The sequence below is a fragment of the Hippocampus bargibanti genome, linkage group LG01 (genome assembly GCF_051943395.1).
Source record: "Hippocampus bargibanti isolate YZ-2025 linkage group LG01, ASM5194339v1, whole genome shotgun sequence".
Classification (NCBI taxonomy): Eukaryota; Metazoa; Chordata; class Actinopteri; order Syngnathiformes; family Syngnathidae; genus Hippocampus; species Hippocampus bargibanti.
This window is the reverse complement of record NC_142734.1, coordinates 1,473,942-1,496,482: the sequence shown is the minus strand read 5'-3', so window position 1 is coordinate 1,496,482 and position 22,541 is coordinate 1,473,942. Positions and strand designations below refer to the sequence as shown.

At 40.2% G+C, this 22,541-nt stretch overlaps 1 protein-coding gene across 2 annotated transcripts in view; it reads right to left on the bottom strand.

The window, feature by feature from the left end:
- Positions 1-1,071: 1,071 nt before the first annotated feature.
- Positions 1,072-22,541, bottom strand: part of LOC148902673 (radixin) — a 50,381-nt gene continuing 28,911 nt past the window's right edge. Inside the window, exons 1-15 of one of the 2 annotated variants that reach the window (XM_089021313.1) lie at positions 12,793-13,017; positions 11,744-11,834; positions 10,723-10,806; positions 10,176-10,271; positions 9,652-9,774; positions 9,420-9,571; positions 8,161-8,244; positions 7,899-8,045; positions 7,323-7,419; positions 6,529-6,692; positions 5,915-6,045; positions 5,113-5,273; positions 4,157-4,249; positions 3,842-4,078; positions 1,072-3,395 (exon numbers count right to left, since the gene is read on the bottom strand). In XM_089021313.1, the coding sequence (XP_088877439.1) occupies positions 3,231-3,395; positions 3,842-4,078; positions 4,157-4,249; positions 5,113-5,273; positions 5,915-6,045; positions 6,529-6,692; positions 7,323-7,419; positions 7,899-8,045; positions 8,161-8,244; positions 9,420-9,571; positions 9,652-9,774; positions 10,176-10,271; positions 10,723-10,806; positions 11,744-11,755 (1,746 nt within the window). In that variant the 5' untranslated portion in view covers positions 11,756-11,834; positions 12,793-13,017 and the 3' untranslated portion in view covers positions 1,072-3,230. Of the gene's footprint in view, positions 3,396-3,841; positions 4,079-4,156; positions 4,250-5,112; positions 5,274-5,914; positions 6,046-6,528; positions 6,693-7,322; positions 7,420-7,898; positions 8,046-8,160; positions 8,245-9,419; positions 9,572-9,651; positions 9,775-10,175; positions 10,272-10,722; positions 10,807-11,743; positions 11,835-12,792; positions 13,018-22,541 lie in introns of those variants that run through there. The other variant, XM_089021383.1, reaches the window with a different exon arrangement.

Sequence of the window (22,541 nt, the reverse complement as noted above, 5' to 3'; positions counted from 1 at the left end):
TTATGAGATTAAAAATCAGAATTCTGAGATTAAAAACCGTAATTCTGAGATTAAAAATCAGAATTCTGGGGTTAAAATCAGAATTCTGAGATTAGTCAATTCTGAGATTAAACTCTTAATTCTCAGATTAAAAACCGGAATTCTGAGATTAAAAATCAGAATTCTGAGATTAGTCAATACTGAGGTTAAAATCGGAAATCTAAATCTAAAACTGGAATTCTGAGAATAAAAACCGGAATTATGAGATTAAAAATCGGAATTCTGAGATTAAAATCACGAATTCTGAGTGAAAAACCGGAATTCTGAGATTAAAAACCAGAATTATGAGATTAAAATCAGAATTCTGAGATTAGTCAATTCTGAGGTTAAAATCGGAAATCTAAATTAAAAACTGGAATTCTGAGATTAAAAACCGGAATTCTGAGATTAAAAATCAGAATTCTGAGATTAAAAACCGGAATTCTGAGATTAAAAATCAGAATTCTGAGATTAGTCAATTCTGAGATTAAACTCTGAATTCTCAGATTAAAAACTGTAATTCTGAGATTAAAAATCGGAATTCTGAGATTAGTCAATTCTGAGATTAAATCGGAATTCTAAATTAAAAATCGGAATTCTGAGATTAAAATCAGAAATCTAAATTAAAAGTCAGAATACTGAGATTAAAATCGGAAATCTAAATTAAATCAGAATTCTGAGATTAAAATCGGAATTCTGAGTTAAGAGTCGGAATTCTGAGATTAAAGTCAATTCTGAGATTAGAATCAGAAATCTAAATTAAATCCAAATTCTGAGATTAAAATCGAAATTCTGAGTTTGAAAGTCATAATTCTGAGTTAAAGGTTGGAATTCTGAGATTACAATTGGAAATCTAAATTAAAAGTCGGAATTCTGAGATTAAAATCGGAATTCTGAGTTTCAAATCAGTTCAGATTAAAATCGGAGATTTAAATTACAAATCAATTCTGACATTAAATCGGAATTGTGAGTTAAAAAATCAGAATTCTAAGATTAAAATTGGAATTCTGAGATTAAAATTGGAATTCTGCTCAAAATAAAACAAATGGCAAGTGAAACACAAATTGAAAATGTTTTATTGGTGATCTGACGACAATTTGACAATCGTAACGTCGTCGAGATGCTGAGATGAGTCACAAAAATAAGGACACACTTGACAGCTGGTGCCCGAACATAATCAACAAGCTAGCTCAGTTGGGCGGGGCCAAACACAGGAAGTAGCGCCAATCATCTTGAAAAGTGCCCCTCCTCCTTCCCTCGTCCGCGGAAATGACTGACAGGTCAACTCAGAAGCGAATCCTATTCATTTTTTTCGTCCTGCTACAGCAAACACTTGGAAAACATAAACGGCAAGTGCTTTAAAAACCATTAAAAAAAAGCAAAACTTGTAGCAGCTGTCAAATATAGCTTAACAAATGGACTGTATTTTTGCAAAAAAAAAAACATAACAAATACAGTACAGCAACGATATACTGTTCATTAAAAGAAAAACATTTCATCTTTACGTCAATTTTAAACATGTCCACAACCCTGAATGAAATCATCCAGGAAGTTAGCGGTTTTAACACTTTCCTACTGTAACAGGTACACACCTAGCATACGCGCTAGTTCCAAAATACAAATATCGCCACGGTGTAAATTTTGCATATGGCAACCTAGCAGCTGGCTACCTAGCTGGCTACCTACCTAGCTAGCTACCTACCTAGCTGGCTACCTAGCTAGCTATCTGTATGGCCATCTACCTAGCTAGGTAGCTACCTAGCTAGGTAGATGGCCATAGTGGTAGCTAGGTAGCTAGCTATAAGTATGACCAGCTAGCTACCTAGCTAGCTATCTGTATGGCCAGCTAGCTACCTAGCTAGCTATGCTGTATGGCCATCTACCTAGCTAGCTAGATAACTAGCTAGCTATCAGTATGGCCAGCTACCTACCTAGCTAGCTATCTGTATTGCCATCTACCTAGCTAGCTACCTAGATAGCTATCTGTATGGCCATCTACCTAGCTAGCTAGCTACCTAGCTAGCTATCTGCATGACCAGCTAGCTAGGTAGCTAGCTATCTGTATGGCCATCTACCTAGCTAGCTAGACAACTAGCTAGCTATCAGTATGGCCAGCTACCTAGCTAGATACCTAGCTAGCTATCTGTATGGCCAGCTACCTACCTGGCTACCTACTAGGACACTTGTCTCTAGCGCCATTTTTTTGTGCTTGGGATTCCTTTTTCGGAGCCGCGCATGAAAAAATTGAGATGCGATGACCAAGTGGCGTTACGCTGCTAACACTTTTTAACGCGGTGTTCCGTAATAGTTTCCCTTTTTGACACCTTGGCTACATTCATCCATCTGGCGTCTCTTTTTCCCCGACGCAATCTGAAAATCTGCTTGAAATCCAGTTGGAAATGTGAAACAACTAAAAAAAGGGGGGGCAGAACCCTCATAAATTCAACACGAACCGACATACGACCTTTGTCGCGTTTCGGTTGACGTTTGCGATGAAACAAAATACAGATAACATCCAACTTACGACAGAGTTCCGTTCTGACCAAACGGTCGTAAGTCGAAATCCATTCAAAATGTTGAATTGAGACCCGGGAGGCTAAATGACTCGCAAACTCCTCCCCTCTGGTGCCATCACACGGTCGATTGCTGTACGAGCGTGAGATGCTGGCTGGCCGGCCAAAATTGGCAAACACGTTGCCGGCCTGCTAGCGCGTTGCAGTGCCAGGCGTGGAATAAAAAAATTTAGAAATGGAGGTCGTGGTTGTAAGTATGGGTGGTCGTAACTCGGATAAGCGGATAACCTGACGTGCTGTCAAAGAGGGGTTGAATTCGAGGGATTGGTCTTCGTCTTTGATGTGACATTTAGCCTCCGAGTCTCTATTCAAAATTTTGAATGGATTTCGACTTACGACTATTTTGACTTAGGACCGTTTGGTCGGACCGGAACTCGGTCGTAAGTCAGATGTTTACCTGTATAAGCAGCCGACATTGAAGAAGTGCTGTCAAAGAGTAGGGATTGGTCTTCGTCTTTGATGTGACATTTAACCTCCGAGCCTACTCAACATTTTGAATGGATTTCGACATACGACCATTTTGACTTACGACCGTTTGGTTGGAACGGAACTCTTCCCCCCACCCCGAAAACGCAGTAGGCATCCCCACAAAAAAAAACAACTTTGGCAGACTGACAAAATGGAAGGTCCACTTTCTTTTCACATGGACTCAAATTCATCGATGCGCTGCTTGGTGTTGCCCTGCCGGATCTGACGCAGCGTTTTGTACTTGTCACGGCCCGCCTTCACGTTTTCGGCGTGCAGGACGTCGTTGGCGGTCTTCTTGGTTTCGTCTCTGGCTTCGGCCAACTCGGAACTTAATGTCTGACGGGGGAGACATGAGATGAAATTGTGCGTTCACTCAACCCAAAAGTAACTCAAATAGATAGAAAGCTAGCTAGCTAGCTAATAGATACAGCAATAAAAATAATACATTTCATTTATGAACGCCATTCAAAACTCTCAAGGTCACTTTACAGTAAGAGGATAAACTTTTCTGTGGGTGAGTAGCGGCAGCCACACGCGCCAGCGTATACTCAACCCGTAGGTAACTCAAGTAGATAGAAAGCTAGCTAGCTAGCTAGCTAATGGATAGCAAGTGGCAGGTGTGGATACATAGCGCTCTTGTGTTTTGAATGAACTATTGACTATTTTGACCATTTTGGACTTATTGTTTTGTATTGTAAACTAATTTTCATTAATTAAACCGTAACTGGGAATGGGATCATGAAAACCGTCCTGATGACGGCAAAAGGAGGAGGAGAGCATACCTGGAGCTGTTTCTTGACCCGTTCGTTCTTCTGGGCTTCGGTGACGCGAGCCTCCTCGCTGCGCAGATCCAGGTGGCAGACGCCCTCGTTGGATAGCTCGGCGCTAGCCTCGGCGTGATTTTCATCCTGCTCGTCGTGCTCGCTCTCCGCGTGGTTGCTCACGGGCGCCGTCACCGTGGTGACGGCCGTCTTCAACTCCTCTTTGGTCTTTTCGAGGTCCTCTTGGGCCGATAGAGCCTGCGGAAGGAGAAGCGAGGAGGGCTAAAGTGCGGTCCATGTCAACCATTGGCGTGAAATCGGGCGAGCGGCCGGCACCTTGTGTTGCCACTCGATGGCCTCGTCTTCTTTCTTCTTCTTGGCGTCTTCCAGCAGCGCGATCTTAGCGGTGAATTCTGCCAACTCTGCAGCCTGAGAGCAACAAAAAAAAGATAGGCAGACGACAGTGAGAGACTTTCAACTTTGATAGTTCAAAGGCACAGTGTAGACTGCAAGGTTAAATCAGGCTCCACAAACAACCCGCACAAGCCATCTGTACACTTGATGCAAAAAGCTATCAACCCAGCTCAACAGAACACAATTGATGAGGAACTAGATAAAATGATCGCAGAGGAAGCACCTACAAGGGATCATTCCTCAAGCTGGTGAAAGAAGGTTACGTTGCTCGCCATCACAAAGGTCAATAAAACGACTTTAGTATACAGTAGTTAATTTCTTTAATTATTTTTTATTATACATAAAATAAGGTATATTTTGTGTCATTTTAAGGCTTATTTAGTAGAAAATGATGTTTTATGGGGACCTGGGAACGGATTATTCTCATTTTAATGGTTTCCTATGGGAATTTATTTTTTGGGATACACACTTTTTGCCTTAAACATTCTGTCTGGGAACCAATTAAGTTCATAAGTCAAGGTATCACTGTATCTAGCTATCTGGATATCTGGCTGGCTACCTACCTATCACTATTTGCTATCTAATAGCTAGCTATTGTCTATCTAGCTGGCTATCTATCTATCTATCTATCTAGCTAGGTAGCTAGATAGCCATAAATTTAACGTTCGTGAACCGAAAAGTAAGCCAAGGGGTTCGTAAACCGAGGTATCACTGTACAGGAAATAAGGCAGTCACAAAGATAGTAGAAAGCACCAAGGAGTAAAACCAAAATCGTAATCATGTTTTATTTATCTACAGTTTGAGTTTCTATTCATTTTTTTTTTGCATGAATTTGAAAAAGTCATTTTGATAGTAATTTTTGGTTGCCCATCACTCACCAGTTGCTCCTGGTTCTTCTGCTGGTCTACAGCCTGTTTGACCAGCTCACCTTTGGCCTCCTCCGCTGCTTGCCTCTCCCTTTCCAACCTCTCGGCTTCCTCTCGCGCTTTTCTTCGTTCTTGCTCCAGTGTGATGGCCCGCCGTGTTTGCTCCTCCAGTTCTGACAATGTAAAAAAAACAGACAAAATATCAACTCATTTCATCACTTAGCCCAGTGTCTGAAACTCATGACAAAAAGTTAGCGTTTTAAGACACGCGCTGAATATTCCGGAAGTCTTGTTTTTGAGCTGGTGACGAGTCCGTACGTGACGTCACTGAAGGAACGCCTCTGACCGAAAAAAAGGACACATTGTAGCAGTCAATCCATCACGTCAATGCTTGTTTGGTCTGAAAACCTTGTGTTGCACCCAAAAGAGCCAGAAGAGGGCGACCAAGCTCCATATAAGGAATTTATCAGCCTGTGGAAACGGAGGTGGCCACAGGAGATCGCCATTTTGTGCCTCTTTTCTGTTGATCGTTTCTCCCCAATGTTGCCTCAAAATGGCACGGAATAAATTCTTTAACCGATTGCAAACATGTATGCTTTCCTCTTCAGAACTATTTGAATCATATTCATAACTGGATGTGTTTTGCATTTGACTAAAAATATCAGCCTGCGTGTTTTGGGTGTTTTTAGATGCTATAAAACATTTTTCTCATGTTAGTTAGGAAACAAAACAAAATGGCGTCGGTTGTCCTTTAAGGTTCCTCACGACGTCGCGGTTTTGGGGAAATTTGGGGCTGATAAGGAGAATGTGGTACCTTTTTGGGCTCTTGTGGTCTGCTCTTCAATCTGTCTCAACCTCTCCATCAGTTCATCTTTCTCACGCTCGATCCTTTGCTTCTCCTTCTCCGCGGCCTCTCGCTTCTTCTTCTCGCTCTCCAGCTGAGCCCTGACACATTTCCAGCGTAGAATGCGGGAGCACAAATTAAGCAGCCGGTGGACTTTTGTTGCGATTTCTTATTAAATTTCTGTCACAATTACAGGACAAGTTATATAGCCAGCTAGCTAATAAATAGCTAGCTAGCTAATAGATAACTAGCTAGATGGCTCGCCAATAGATACCTAGCTAGATAGCTAGTCAATAGATAACTAGCTCGATGGCTCACCAATAGATAACTAGCTAGATAGCTAGCCAGCTAGATAGCTAGATGTACAACTCTGTCAATCATCGGTGAGGAAAGAAAACGCTCACGATTCTTCCGATCAAAAAGTCGCTTTCCAGTCGTGTTTGGCTATATAGCTATCTATTAGCTGTAGAGCTATCTATTAACTATAGAGCGCATCCCTGTGTCAGCGCTGTTTTACACCAAGTGTAAAACAGCCCTTGAACATCGGCGACGTGACCCGAGAGCAAGTATGGCGAAGTACGTGCCTCTCCATCTGCTTGTGATGCTTCTCCTCCCTCGCTTGAGCCTTCATCTGCTGCACCTCGATGGTGTCCGGCTTCCTCCTCCTCATGTACAACTCATGGTTCCCCATGCAAAGCGCCAAAATGCGTTTGTTGATGCGCAGGCGGGGTGCGTAAAACACAAAGTCCTGCGGATGACAAGGTTGAAAAGTGGCACGTCGGCGACACCGCCGTCGGTCACTACCCGTCGTAAGCAAAGTGTAGACTGCAAGGTTAAAATATGCCATCAATCAGGCTCCGCAAATAACCCGCACAAGTCATCTGTACACTTGATGCAAAAAGCTATCAGCCCAGAACACAATTGATGAGGAACTAGATAAAATTATAACAGAGAAAGCATCTACAAGATGGTGAAAGAAGGTTACGTTTCTCATCAATTGTCTAATGCTGATGAAAGCGGCCACTCCATTCCATCAAGCCATCAACGACCATCACAAAGGTCAATAAATGACTTTATTATACAGTACAGTTTATTTCTTTAACTATAATACCATAGCACATTTATTATACATAAAATAAGGTATATCTTGTGTCATTTTAAGGCTTAGAAACTTAGAAAATGATGTTTTATGGGGACCTGGGAATGGATTATTCTCATTTTAATGGTTTCCTATGGGAAATTAATTTTTGGGATACACACTTTTCGCGAAACAGAACACATGTGATGAGGAACAAGGTAAAATGATGGCAGAGAAAGCACCTACAAGGGATCATTCCTCAAGATGGTGAAAGAAGAAGGGTGAAATTTTGATACTCACGGGTGCTTTCTTGTCAATGGGCTTGATGGCAAACTTCTTGTCATTAAAGGAGATATTTCGAATCTCGCTCCAGGGGAAGCCGATCTTTGGTGTTAACCTGCACAAGCGACACGTTCACTCATTCGCTGCCATTCCAATGTATTATTATATAATTATAATAATACAAATATAAATAAATAATAAATATATTATTATTATTATTAAAAAAAAAGAGTTCATTCCTAAGTTATATGGGTCTGGAGTTATATGAGCTTGAAATGGGGGAGGCTGTACAAAATACAATACAATACATATTGGTTTAGATAGCGCTTTAACAACAGCTGAAGCAAACATGAAAAAAGGGAAATACTGCCCCCTTGTGGGAGGGAAAACATTGCCAGAGGCCATGACCAGCGCTGTATCGGCACCCATTAAATAAAAAAATATTCGGGAATGGCACTCTTCGTCATATTTTCAATCCCCGAATAAATTTGTGAATGGCAAGTGAATAAGTTAACCACCGGCAAAGTATGGATACTTTTTTTTCCCCTCCACAATCATAATAATTAATAACGCAAACGAGGATTCGCCACCTACTTATCTTCGTGCTCATAAATGTTAAGGCCGAGTGCATCGACGCCCAACCAGAGCTGCGTGCCCTTCTTGTTTTTGATTTCAAAGTAGTTGACTCCATACATCTCCAGGTCCTGGGCTATTTTCAAGTACTCCATCACAGAGCCCTCTCTGGTCAGAAAGAAAAAATAAAAATTAAACATTAAAAACGCCGTGATGCACAAAACACAACCGGGATTGTTGTTATCGGACATGACACAGCAGGCCCAAAGCAGCCTTCACACACTTGAGCATTCCTGTGTGTTCCTCATGCCAAGTCTGGATTCGGTCCTCCCACTGCTCCTTGGTCAGCTTGTGCTGCTCCAGCACTCTGCACGCATCCAAACATAGACAACAAAACTAACAAAAAACAATACGGAATAACCCAAAAAAGCACAACATTTTAATAGGTGACATCATTTGAGAGAGTTTGAGGTTTGCGGCTGGATGGAAGCATGGCTTGAGGTGCCCCAAATCAGACGAAAGGAGCGTTGATGCGTATGTGGAACTGCCGTGCCTTGGAATTGAAGCGGATTTACACGGAGTAGATGCATAGCTGTCAACCTGCGAGACACTGTGACCTTACTAATGGCTTCATTTTTCCTTACTGAAAAAAAAAACATACACGTGTGTACTATTTACAGTGATACCTTGGCTTATGAAATTAATTGGAGTGTGTAGGGCGAAAAGTGTGTATCGCAAAAAATAATTTCCCATTGGAAACCATTAAAATGAGAATAATCCGTTCCCAGGTCCCCATAAAACATCATTTTCTAATTTTCTAAGCCTTAAAACTACACAAAATATACCTTATTTTACGTATAATAAATGTGCTATGGTATTATAATTAAATAAATAAACTGTACTATATAATAAAGTCGTTTTATTTACCTTTGTGATGGTTGTTGATGGCTTGATCCCTTGGTGCTTTCTCTGTTATAATCTTTATGGAGTTCCTCATCTATTGTGTTCTGTTTAGCTGGGTTGATAGCTTTTTGCATCAAGTGTACAGATGGCACGTGGGGGTTGTCTGTGCAGCCTGATTGATGGGATATTTTAACCTTGCAGTCTACACTCTGCCTTTGAACTATAATAGTTGAAACTCTCTCACTGTCTCTCTCACTGCTGCGTTCTTGACCATTCGCGTGGGCAACATAGGCTTAGTTATGCTGATGAAGTGATACCAAAGCACATGGGGCAATCAGGCCAGTCGTAGATGCCATAATCAGTCAGGATTATGCCGTACACATCTAAAAATGTGCAAAAATCGCACAGAATAGAGCAAAATACGACCGCTTGACAGGTAAGCTAGATATGAGACATTCTCTATTCGTCAATGAACGCTACAGCTTCATGTTTGCGTTCAACATTTAGCTTGTAGCAGGCGTGCGCGTTTCACCATGAGGTCCCTGATCCACTGGTAAAAAGGACGCACGCGTTGATCCTCTCCTGTTTGTTTTTCGTACACACAAATGGGAACACTGGGCATCGGTGGCGATCGTGAACCTCTGAGGTAGCAGTCGGTCGTGTGTGAGGTATCCAGGCTTGTGGACATCCTTGAAGTAGTCGCCATATTTGGCCTGGACGGCGTAAGAGGCGAGTAAGACCGCTGTTTCCGGGGGACAGTAGTTCTCATCGTTCAAGATGGCTTCCTTTACCTGATAGAAAAGGAAAGACACCAAATTATTTCATATTTTCCGCAGAACAAAGAAACCGTGACTTTGAGACTGAAGCTTACCTGGAGGAAGAAAAGCCTTTGAGTGATTTCCTGGATGAGTTCCTCCGTAACGTCCTCGGGAAAGAACTTGGCTCGGAATTTAAACTGCAAAGGATTCTCTTTCTTGACATCTTGTTGAGTCACCTGAACAACGACAAGCCGATGTGAATGTGGGGTGGAAATGAAGCAAAAAAAAAAAAAAAAAAACTTTCTATCTGTCAGAAATGTGTATTTGGGACACATGAAGATTGTCTTTTACTGCCGGGAGGGGACGTAGCCATTCATGACCGACGCCCAACTTCTGCAGCCCTCTGTCAAGCTATTTATTGAGAGTACAGTGATACCTCGGCTTACGAATGCTTAGCTAACAAACTTTTCGCCTTACGAACATTAAATTCGCGTTAATATAATCTTGGCATACAAACTAGTGCTTCTCTTGTGGGCCTTCTAAGTATGACACTTTTAAATATGATAACTTCTTTTCTGTCTATTATCTATCACTGTCATAATGTACAAAAAAAAAGAACATTTCCAGGCAAACTGACCTTTTTGTTGAGTTTGAGCCAAGTGAAGTAGCCTTTACTGTCCACGTACTGGAGGCCAAAAAACCAGACCTCCCGCAGGCCCACCGTTTTCACCACCTCCGCAACCAAAACAAAAACATCTCACCAAATAATAAGAATAACAATAATACATTTCATTAATAAGCGCCTTTCAAAACTCTCAAAGTCACTTTACAGTCACAGGATAAGTTTTTATGCGGGTGAGCAGCGGCAGCCACACGCGCCAGCATTCACTCAACCCGGAAGTAACTCAAATAGATAGAAAGCTAGCTATCTAGCCAACAGATAGCTAATAGATAGCCAGCTAGAAAGTTAGCCAACTAGCTAGATAGCCATATAGCCATATAGCCAATAAATAGCCAGCTACATAGCTAGCTAGCTAGCCAGATAGCTAAGAGATAGTAAAATGGACAGCAAATAGATAGCCAGCTAGGTAGCGAGCCAATAGACAAGTTGGGATGCTTAAAATCGTACATGTGTTTGACTACAGTTGCGACCTAAGAAGGAAAAGTGCGATAATTCTTCCGACCTGATCAAAAAGTTGCTTTCCAGTCGTGTTTGGCTGAATGGCAAACTCCAGCTCGGCATCCATGGTGGTCACACGAACGTTAATCTAAAAAAAAAGACACAGACATTTTAAGATGCTTCATCTCACTTCAATGTTCAACATATTTTAGACAAGTAAACCGCTCTTCAACATTATGACATAGCTAACTAGCTAGCATTCTATCTATTTGAGTTACTTCGGGGTAGAGTGAACGCTGCTGCGTGTGGCTACCGCTGCTCACCCACAGAAAAATATATCCTGTGACTGTAGAGTGACCTTGAGAGTTTTGAAAGGTGCTTTTATATATATATATATATATATATATATATGGCTATCTAGGCTCGCTGGCTATCTATTTGCTATCGATGAGCTGTCCTGCTGGCTATATACTATCTATCTGACTAGCTATCTGGCTATTTAGCTAGCTACCTAGCTGGCTATCTATTTGCCATCTATTAGCTGTCTTGTTGGCTATCTAGCTGGCTATAAATTAGCTATCGAGCTGGCTGGCTCACTATTTGGATATCTAGCTAGCTAACTAGCTGGCTATCTAGCTATTTCCTATCTATTAGCTGTCTTGCTGGCTATTAACTATCTATCTGGCTAGCTATATGACTATCTAGCTAGCTTGCTATCTATTAGCTGTCTTGTTGGCCATCTAGCTGGCAATATATTAGCTATCTATCCGGCTATTAACTGTCTATCTGGCTAGCTATCTGGCTGGCTATCTGGATATCTAGCTAGGTACCTAGCTGGCTATCTATTTTCTACCTAGCTATATATTAGCCTTCTTGCTATCTAGCTGGCTGGCTATAAGCTATATATTAGCTAGCTTTCTATCTATTTGAGTTCCTTCCGTGTTGAGTGAACGCTGATGATGATGATGATGATGATGATGATATTTATTATTATTATATGCAGATGTGTATCTGTCTATGCTGAGGTAGTAACATGACAAGAAAGGGGTTGAATTTTACTTGCGCATATCCTTTCATATTCTTACCGGTTTCGGCATTGTTGCTTCCTCTCTTCCTTCAACAATAAGACGAGAACGTACTGTTTGTTGTCAGAGGATGACAACACTATCAAAGGACCTGACAAAGGATTAAACAAACTGTTAAAGCTGAGTATTCAAAGAATGTGAAAAAAAGTTCACTAAATGTTTATTCACATTAGAATTTATGATCACATTTTCCAGATAGTGATACCTCAGCTTACGAAGGCTGTAGTTCACCAATTTTTCACCTCACAAAACTCATAATACATTTGCGAGCATATAGTCTTGGCTGACGAACTAGTTTTCGGACTAGGACTGTAAAGGACAACCGATATTTTTAGTCAAATGCAAAAAAAAAAATAAATAAAAATGACTGTGTGTCACACATTCCTACTTTCAAAGAGCATCGTTGGTTTTACACAAAAAAACGGGAAACGTCATAATCGCGCCCACGTAGCGTAAATGGCGTTCATTTACTGTAGCTGTTAAACGAGCATGAGCACGTTTCCGTCACTTCTGTATATCAAGCAACCACTTGTTGCTCGTCAGCAATTATTAGTCCATTTGGTTTCCTCTTTGGAGTTCTCTTTCACAGGAATGTAGACATAATTCAAACAAAGTACTGTATAGGAAAAAAAATCCAGAAAATAAAAAAAAACTCCTTGTAATTCCAACGCTACCAAATCATCAAAGCAGCATAGTGACACTGACAACAACGCATTTCTAGACAATTGAATTTAATCTTTAAGTGAGTTAGTTCAATCAATAATATTAGTTAATTCACGGTTTAACCGTGAAAAAGGCAAAACATTTCCTAGCTAGTGGGTGTAGTCAAAATAACGGGACAAGTCAAACGGTAGCCAAGGCTGCCCCGCGCGTGCACGTGAAGTTTAAAGCAGGGGAGAAAACATGTCAGTCACCCAATCGTCTTTTTTATAACTAGACAACCACACACTAATACATTTTATTCAATTCACATAACTAACTCGCCGAGCACGATGGTTTTTGCTATGACATCAAAAACTTAAGTGGCTCGTCGTAGAGAAGCAACTCACCCGGGGGAGAAGAGTCGTACGTCTGTGAAATAAGAAATAAAAAGCTTGGCGTCCTTTCGCGTTGGAACAAATTACGATCGGTGAAAAGAATCTGGGATGCTTCGTTCCTTGGCGTGGGGCCGTGGCGTTTTAAACAAGTAAATTCCCGCAGACATAGAAAACCGTTGATGTCCAAACAAGCATAAGGCGATTTGAGAGGCTCCAGCCTACCGGAATACACAGCAACAGCTTCCGGTAGGAGCTTTGAATAATAAATAAATATATTTATATGACACGTTGAAATGTCAGATGAACAACAAACAATGTCGCATCCAACAACCACCATATTCAAACGAAAGGAGTAACTTTTGCACATTTTGTACTTACTTTGAAAAATGTCGTTTTAGTCACTTGTGTATTTCTAGTCACAGACGGGAAGAAAAATGTCGCCCTGGGCGTTTTATGTTTGTCTTAAATAGCATATCCTACAGTACATGGCATTCAATAAAAACCAAACACCCGACTCTATTGCTCAGATCTCTCGATACGAGTGTTTACAATTTCATCTTGATCGAATTTTTTGACAGCTTTTTCGCAATTTCTGTCACACCACTTGTTGATTCCATCTGCATTTATACGTTTGACCGCTGGATGTCACTATTTCCCGTCAATAACTAGCTTACAACAACGTCCATCCGTCAATCAATCAATCGACTTTTTTCAATTGACAACTCACTTTTTTGATGTACCCATTATATTTATAGAGAAATATAGTGAGGATTCTTGCCACTTATGTTGATGTATAATTGCATATGTTGCACAACACAACGCAATTATGTCATTTTTTGCCATTACCTGAGTTCACTCTGATAACTAGCCAACGAGACAAACGCACTTTGAAAACATCATCGTGAAAAAAGTCCTCCTGTTCCGTATGAAAGTTATACTTTTTTTCTTTCTATTTGGTCCAACTCCCCCACTCATTTTTATAGCCTATCTTACGTTGAAAAGGAAAAAAAAACCTACCAAAAAAATTAGGATATAAGTAACGACTAGCTTGTTAACTTGTTGTTGTATCATGTATCAATGTATCAAATAATGAAATGTCATCTGATTGGTTGTCCGGTATATCAATCAAGCAAAGGGATGGCTGATGTGCTTATGTCTAGTGTTTTTTTTCTTCAAAACAACTTAACTTTATTTGTATAGCGTCAATTCGTGACAAGAAGAAGAAGAAGAACAACAACAACAACAACAACAACAACAACAACAACAACAACAATAATAATAATAATAATAATAATAATAATACAACTTTTTTGGGGACGTCGGTCGGTTGTCCTTTAACTTTATGTCCTCTGTTGTTTGCATGTGTATTAAAAATGGCCACAAGAGAGCGCCATCGCTCCGCCTTCCTTTACAGCCCAGAAATATGGTGGCTGGGAATAATAATAATAATAATAATAATAATAATAATAATAATAATAATAATAATAATAATAATAATAATAATAATAATCATCATCATCATAAAACACAACAAAATGGTGTTTTTTGTTTATTTATACATTCGATAAAAAAATATTATTTTTTTTACACTTTCTTTTTTTTCACATGACATATGAACTGTCTGTATTGTTGCTTTATAAAGTCAGTATTGTGGTCAAAATCGGAAGTTTCCTGACTGGGGGCGGGACTTCCTGAAACTGGCCACTTCTGGGTTAATTTTTTTTGTTGTTGCAGATTTTGGACACTTGAAGTCATTTTTATTGGTGTTTTGCATTTGACTAAAAATATCAGCCCGCATGTTTTGGCTATTTTAAATGCTAAAAAACGTTTTTCTGATGTCATTTAGGAAACAAACAAAAAATGGTTAGGTAACCAGCTAAATAGCTAGCCAGATAGTCAGATCACTTGTGTAGCTTCAGGAAGTTGCGTTGTAACATTTCCAGTTCAACAAATGGTGTCATCATTGTTCATTTTCAAAAGGAAATATTTGAGGAAAAAGCCAAGAGCAAGCAAACAGTCTTGCTGGGCAAAAAAAATAAAAAAGTAAAAAAATATGAAAGACAGCCCACACTTCAACACTGAAAATCGTTTCTATAAATAAAGCAGAAGACATAAATGGCGTGTAACATTTGAAACGGCTGGGATATTGGAGCTTTCCTGCAGACAAAGCTGCTATCAAAGTGTGTTTATGTGATGGATGGGATTTCATTCCATTCATCCGATGCATGCTAAATACTAGCCTGCGGCGCTTGCGTCTTCAATTGGAATGACAAATACAGCCTTGAATTATTGCGGCACATTTGCTTCAACCACATGTTGGAATGAATAATGCTGCACATGTTACTTGATCCATTCAAGAAGAAATATTTTTAGAGGCCACATGAGTTTATTCCATGTTAAATTGAAAAAGACAGGGTTTTTGTCATCTTCACTAAAATTCCAGGACCCACACGATATTGAGTTTTAGGACTACATTAACATGAGTGATGTGTCATTCGCGAACGAGCCGGATCTCTGAAGTAAACGAAGAGAGCCGGTTCCTAAAAAGGAGCCGGAAATGGGAGCAAACTTTTTTTTTTGTTGCCCTCTATTCCCCGCCCCCAGTTTTCGGTTAAAGCCGCACGTGATTGGTCGATATCCGTGGTAGAGGAGGGAGGGGAGAATTACAGACACACGCAGCCGTGAGGAGAAGGGGGTGTCATGGTTTACTCATGGTTTTGTTTGCTACTTTGGACCTTTCTGTTCTGATGGCTTTGTTGTTTTGAGATTTTGTTCCTGCTGACTTTATTTAATACAATTTGTCAAATACACCCTGCTACTCCCCCCTGCCTGCTTTTTTGGAGTCCACCACCACCTTGTATGTTTTACTCATGGTTTTGTTTGCTACTTTGGACCTTTCTGTTCTGATGGCTTTGTTGTTTTGAGATTTTGTTCCTGCTGACTTTATTTAATACAATTTGACAAATACACCCTGCTACTCCCCCCTGCCTGCTTTTTTGGAGTCCACCACCACCTTGTATGTTTTACTCATGGTTTTGTTTGCTACTTTGGACCTTTTTGTTCTGATGGCTTTGTTGTTTTGAGATTTTGTTCCTGCTGACTTTATTTAATACGATTTGACAAATACACCCTGCGACTCCCTCGTGCCTGCATTTTTGGGGTCCACCACCACCACCACCATCTTGCAAATCAGTTACATGGATTGAATTTGTTCAACCTTCACTTGTTATTAAGTATGTTGTACATTGGAACGCACACATTTTTCAGCCATTTTACTTGAAATTACTCATAGAATTCAACACCAAGTTGTTGAGGGAGAAATGGGCCACGTGGCTAGTAGGAGCTACACCAGCCACGTATCATGGCGTCTCACAACAAGGCTTGGAAATTATTTCTTAATCCATTAATTGGCGTGGAGCATCCAGCGCGACAGGACTCTTTTTGTAATGCGGTATGTTATTCGGAGATGCATACTAATCATATAAATAAAGTGATCCTTTGTACTAAGGTTGACAGCGGTGACGAGGGCTTTTAGACATATGCACTCGCGCACACAGACACAAACGTGTACACGCGCGGCCATCGACAGAAGAATGAGTGTATTATTTTCCTTGAAGTGTGTTATTTTCCTGTCAGCGCCTGATGGCAACGTGCCACCACATTTGACAGTGAGCGTTCATTCCTTCGTCAATTATCTGTGAGTGTGTGTGAGTGTGTTTGTATGACCAAATTCACTACAGCGGTGAGGACTTTGAATGTACCCATTCAGAGTCCTCACTCCCGCTGTTATTTCAGTTTCAAGTCCACTTTTTATTGCTTTGTTTTTAAAGAAGTTAAAGTGGGAAATTGGGAGACATTTAGAGTTCAAATGTAATACTAGTTCTTCTCTAAACCTATCAGCAACGGTGGTCCTCACTCCTTACCTGGAGTTATCCAGACCTCACAAATCTATTGAAACAGGAATGTGTGTGTGTGTGTGTGTGTGTGTGTTTATGACTGGTCTTGTGAGGACCACTAACATTTTATTTTTGACAAGTGACGACCTTTTGGCCGGTCCTCACAAGTTTTTCATTCTAAAGGCCTCTAAAGGGCCTATATATGCATCTGTTAAAGTTTCAGAGAGGTCCTCACAAATTCACCCAAAATAATTTTTGGTGTGTATTTTCATTTCACTTGGATACACGCACATTTCACTCATTGTGTGTGTTTATGTGTGTGTGTGTGTGTGCGTGGTTAATGAGAGGAAAAAGTTCATACCACAAAAAGTAAAACGATATATTTAACCAAATTCACTGCAGGGGTGAGGACTTTGAATGTACCCAGAGTCCTCACTCCTGCTGTTATTTCAGATTCAAGTCCATTTTTTATTCCTTTGTTTTTCAAGAAGTTGAAGTGGGAAATGGGCTGACATTTAGTCTTCAAATGTAACACTAGTTTTTCCCTAAACTTATCCGCAACGGTGGTCCTCACTCCTTATCTGGAGTTATCCGGACCCCACAAAACCATTGAAACAGGAATGTGTGTGTGTGTGTGTGTGTGTGTGTGTGTGTGTGTGTGTGTGTGTGTGTGTGTGTGTGTGTGTGTGTGTGTGTGTGTGTGTGTGTGTGTTTCAAAATGTAAGGAGTCTTGCAGTCAAGAGATTTGAAAGACACACAGTTGGCCTTTGCGCCATCCACCTTTTGAAGAAGATGAAGGGAATTTGTGAGGAAGGATCCCAAGATGGCCAACCTCTTCAACACCTTTGATGCTCAAACGGGAGCCGAAGATCAGAGGAAGGACAAAGAGAGAATCCGGGAAAAAAATGAGAAGGCATCGCAACAAAATAGGAAGAGAAGATTCCATCGGGAAAGTGATGAAGATGCACCACTGATGGCAACACTGGGAGGGTGTTGTTGTTGTTGTTGTTGTTGACCCTTTTATCTTCTTTAATCAGAAACAAAGAGTTAATTCCTAAATGATATGGGTCTGGAGTTATCTCAGCTTGAAATGCAATACATCCACATTGGTTTATATAGCGCTTTAACAACAACTGAAGCTGGAACAAAGCGCTAATATGGAAAACAGGGCAATGATGCCCCCTTGTGGAAGGAAAAAAAATATTTCCAGAGGCCATGGCCAGCGCTTTATCAGCACCCAAGCATGAAAAACCAAAACCAAAACAAATTCGGGAATACTTATATAAACCTTAAACATACTTTTTTAACCCTTAAACATACATTCCATACACAATATAGCACTGAAGCAACTTACAAACATATTCACCTCACGAACGACCGTTCGGAACGTACGTAAGTTTCGTAAGTTGGGAGCGTCTGTACATCAAATATAGGCAAACCTCTACAGGTTACTTGTACAAGCATTAAACATGTTTATATAAACCATAAACATACTTTTATAAGCCTTAAACATACATTTCATACAAAGCACTAAAGCAACTTATGACCAAATTCACCTTACGAACGACCGTTCGGAACGTATCTCGTTCGTAAGTTGGGGAGCGTCTTTTTATCAAATATAGGCAAACCTATATAGGTTACTTCTACAAGCCTTAAACTATTTATATAAACCTTTAGCATACTTATATAAGCCTGAAACATACATTCCATACAAAGCACTGAAGCAACTTATGACCAAATTCACTTTACGAACGACCGTTCGGAAGAGCTATCTCGTTCGTAAGTTGGGGAGCGTCTGTTTATCAAATATAGGCAAACCTCTACAGGTTACTTGTACAAGCATTAAACATGTTTATATAAACCATAAACATACTTCTATAAGCCTTAAACATACATTCCATACAAAGCACTAAAGCAACTTATGACCAAATTCACCTTACGAACGACCGTTCGGAACGTATCTCGTTCGTAAGTTGGGGAGCGTCTGTTTATCAAATATAGGCAAACCTCTATAGGTTACTTCTACAAGCCTTAAACTATTTATATAAACCTTTAGCATACTTATATAAGCCTGAAACATACATTCCATACAAAACACTAAAGCAACTTATGACCAAATTCACCTTACGAACGACCGTTCGGAAGAGCTATCTCGTTCGTAAGTTGGGGAGCATCTGTTTATCAAATATAGGCAAACCTCTACAGGTTACTTGTACAAGCATTAAACATGTTTATATAAACCATAAACATACTTCTATAAGCCTTAAACATACATTCCATACAAAGCACTAAAGCAACTTATGACCAAATTCACCTTACGAACGACCGTTCGGAACGTATCTCGTTCGTAAGTTGGGGAGCGTCTTTTTATCAAATATAGGCAAACCTATATAGGTTACTTCTACAAGACTTAAACTATTTATATAAACCTTTAGCATACTTATATAAGCCTGAAACATACATTCCATACAAAGCACTGAAGCAACTTATGACCAAATTCACCTTACGAACGACCGTTCGGAAGAGCTATCTTGTTCGTAAGTTGGGGAGCGTCTGTTTATCAAATATAGGCAAACCTCTACAGGTTACTTGTACAAGCATTAAACATGTTTATATAAACAATAAACATACTTCTATAAGCCTTAAACATACATTCCATACAAAGCACTGAAGCAACTTATGACCAAATTCACTTTACGAACGACCGTTCGGAAGAGCTATCTCGTTCGTAAGTTGGGGAGCGTGTGTAGCTGGCAAGGGAAAGAGAGCTGAAGAAGGCCGAGAGCAAAGGATGAGGAGAGTGGTCATTTAAAGTGTAATCAGAGGCCATCGAATGATGAGGAGAAGCGACTGTCACCGCACTTTTTAGCCAGTTGACAACTATAATTAGCGCCACTCTGGCTATATTATTGATCCTGGCCTCGCCTGACACGGGGCCATCGTGCCATCTCGACGCGCTCTCGGGATAGCGCTTGATTGAAGCCTTCTCAACATGAGAGTCGTTCACGCCGGCAACAAGCAGCCACTCAAAAAATACGCAAAACAAACGCCCCACCCACTCAACATTCCGAGTGTTTGCATATTCATCTCATCAGCGGTATGAACTGTCGCGGCTTGGAATTGAAGCGGATTGACGTGTGACAGGAGATGTGTTTCGTCAATGAATGCTACAGCTTCCTGTTTGCTTTCAACATGTCATCGCCTATAGCAGCAGCTGTTTGCTCAGTGTGGCTACATGCTAATACTGGTTAGAGACACTTTATGCCACAACCTATCATTCCATCAAGCCATCAACGACCATCACAAAGGTAAATAAAATGACTTTATTATACATTAATTTATTTCTTCAATTATAATACCATAGCACATTTATGATACATAAAATAAGGTATATTTTGTGGAGTTTTAAGGCTTAGAAAATTATAAAGTAGAAAATTATGTTTTATGGGGACCTTGGAGCGGATTATTCTCATTTTAATGGTTTCCTATGGGAAATTATTTTTTGGGATACACACTTTTCACCTTTTTCACTCTGGGAACCAATTAAGTTATCACTGTAGCTGGCTGGCTAGCTATCTAGCTAGCTAGTTATTAGTTATCTGTTGGCTAGCTAGTTAGCTTTCTATCTATTTGAGTTACTTCCGGGTTGAGTGAACGCTGGCACGTGTGGCTGCTGCTGCTCACCCACAGAAAAAAAACGTATCCTGTCACTGTAAAGTGACCTTGAGAGTTTTGAAAGGTGAAATGTATTATCATTTTTATTTAGCTTGTAGCCGACGTGCACATTTTTACCATGATGTCCATGATCCATTGGTGAAAAGGACACTTTGATTTTCTCCTCTGTAATCTTTGTGTTGTCACATTATTTATGCCGTCTTTTTGTTGTTGTTTTTTTTTTAACCGCAAGATGGCGCCGCGAGAGTGGCTGCCTTTACAGCAGCTCCTGTATTTTGATCTTCTACTTCTTCCCTTCCATTCCTCTTACTTTCATCACTTTGCTGCTGTGAAATGTCAATTTCTTCACTGCAAGACTGTGGAATTTCAAGTGTGATCTCCAGTTTTAAGGCCCATAAATGGCTTAATTGCTGATCATATTCTTCATTTCCATTCTGCTTTTTTTTTATATATAAAAAACGATTCTTAAATGTGTATATGACCTTCTCAACTTCCTCGCCAGATGTTGACAAGATGCCGAGTGACTTAGCTTCTCCTCATTTGACCACAAACAATGCAAAGAGAGCAAAACCTTATAATAACAATGATTAGTCTGCAATAGAAGGACGGACGGATCTTATGACGTTGAGCAAAACCTGAAAAAGACTCGAAATGTCAGCATTACAAGTATGGACGCTAATCAGACAAGCTGTCATTAGAACAGCAAGGTTAAATACCTGCTGGCATCATCACCTTCAGACAAGATAACATCCAAGACCTCACACACACACACACACACACACACACACACACACACACACACACACACACACACACACACACACACACACACACACACACACACTCATTTTCATGTTATCATCGCTTATGGGGACCAACCTTTCCAAATGACTTACAGCTTTAAAAATCACCAGGCATGCACACAGTGGCTTTGTACACTTATACATACTTTTAAATACAAAACTTTATGAAGTCATATTCGGACCATTTCTTTTGGGGACTTCAGGAAGAAAAAAAAATGAATTTACCTGCGTAATGGGGACTAAATGTCAATATATTTACATGTATTTCAATAATTCACATATGATTATTATCAGTGCACCTGATTAATGGGGACCACACACCCACCCACCCACCACACACACACACACACACACACACACACACACATACACATATTCATGTTTTCTGGGGACCACTTTTCGGATAACATCCAAGTTAAAGTACAAGACCTTACACACAAGCACACACACTCGCATAAACACACACATGCATTTTCATGTTTTCTTCACTTACGGGGACCAACCTTTCCAAACGACTTACAGCTTTGCACACAGTGGCGTTGTCAACTTATACACACCTTTATATACAAAACTTTATGAAGTCATGTTTGGACCATGTCTTTTGGGGACTTCAGAAAAAAAAACGATTTTACCTACATGATGGGGACTAAATTTCAATATATTTAAATGTATTGAAATAATTCACACACAATCCTTACTAGGTATACCTGACTAATGGGGACCTCTCTCACACACACACACACACACACACACAAACACGCACACACACATTCCTGTTTCTATGTTTTGTGAGATCCAATAACTCCAGATAAGGAGGGAGGACCACCGTTGCTGACAAGTTTAGAGAAGAACTAGTGTTACATTTGAACACTAAATGTCACCCCCATTTCCCACTTCAAAACAAAGAAATAAAAAGTGGACTTGAAACTGAAATAACAGCGGGAGTGAGGACTCTGAATGGGTACATTCAAAGTCCTCAACCCTGTGGTGAATTTGGTTAAAATATTGTTTTACTTTTTGTGGTATGAACTTTTTCCTCTCATTAAACACACACACATAAACACACACAGTGAGTAAAAAGTGTGTGTACTCGAGTGAAATGAAAATACACACAAAAAAAAATCATTTTGGGTGAATTTGTGAGGACCTCTCTGAAACTTTAACAGATGCATATATAGACCCTCCAGAAGCGTTCAGAATGAAACACTTGCGAGGACCGGCCAAAAGGTCCTCACTTGTCCAAAAATGTCCTCACGGACATATGGTCTAAAATGTTAGTGGTCCCCACAAGAGTAGTCATACAAACACACACACAGATACTAGCTATACGATTGCGTACCAATATGGGATCTCCAACATTCACGCATCTCCCGCCGTCACCGTACAT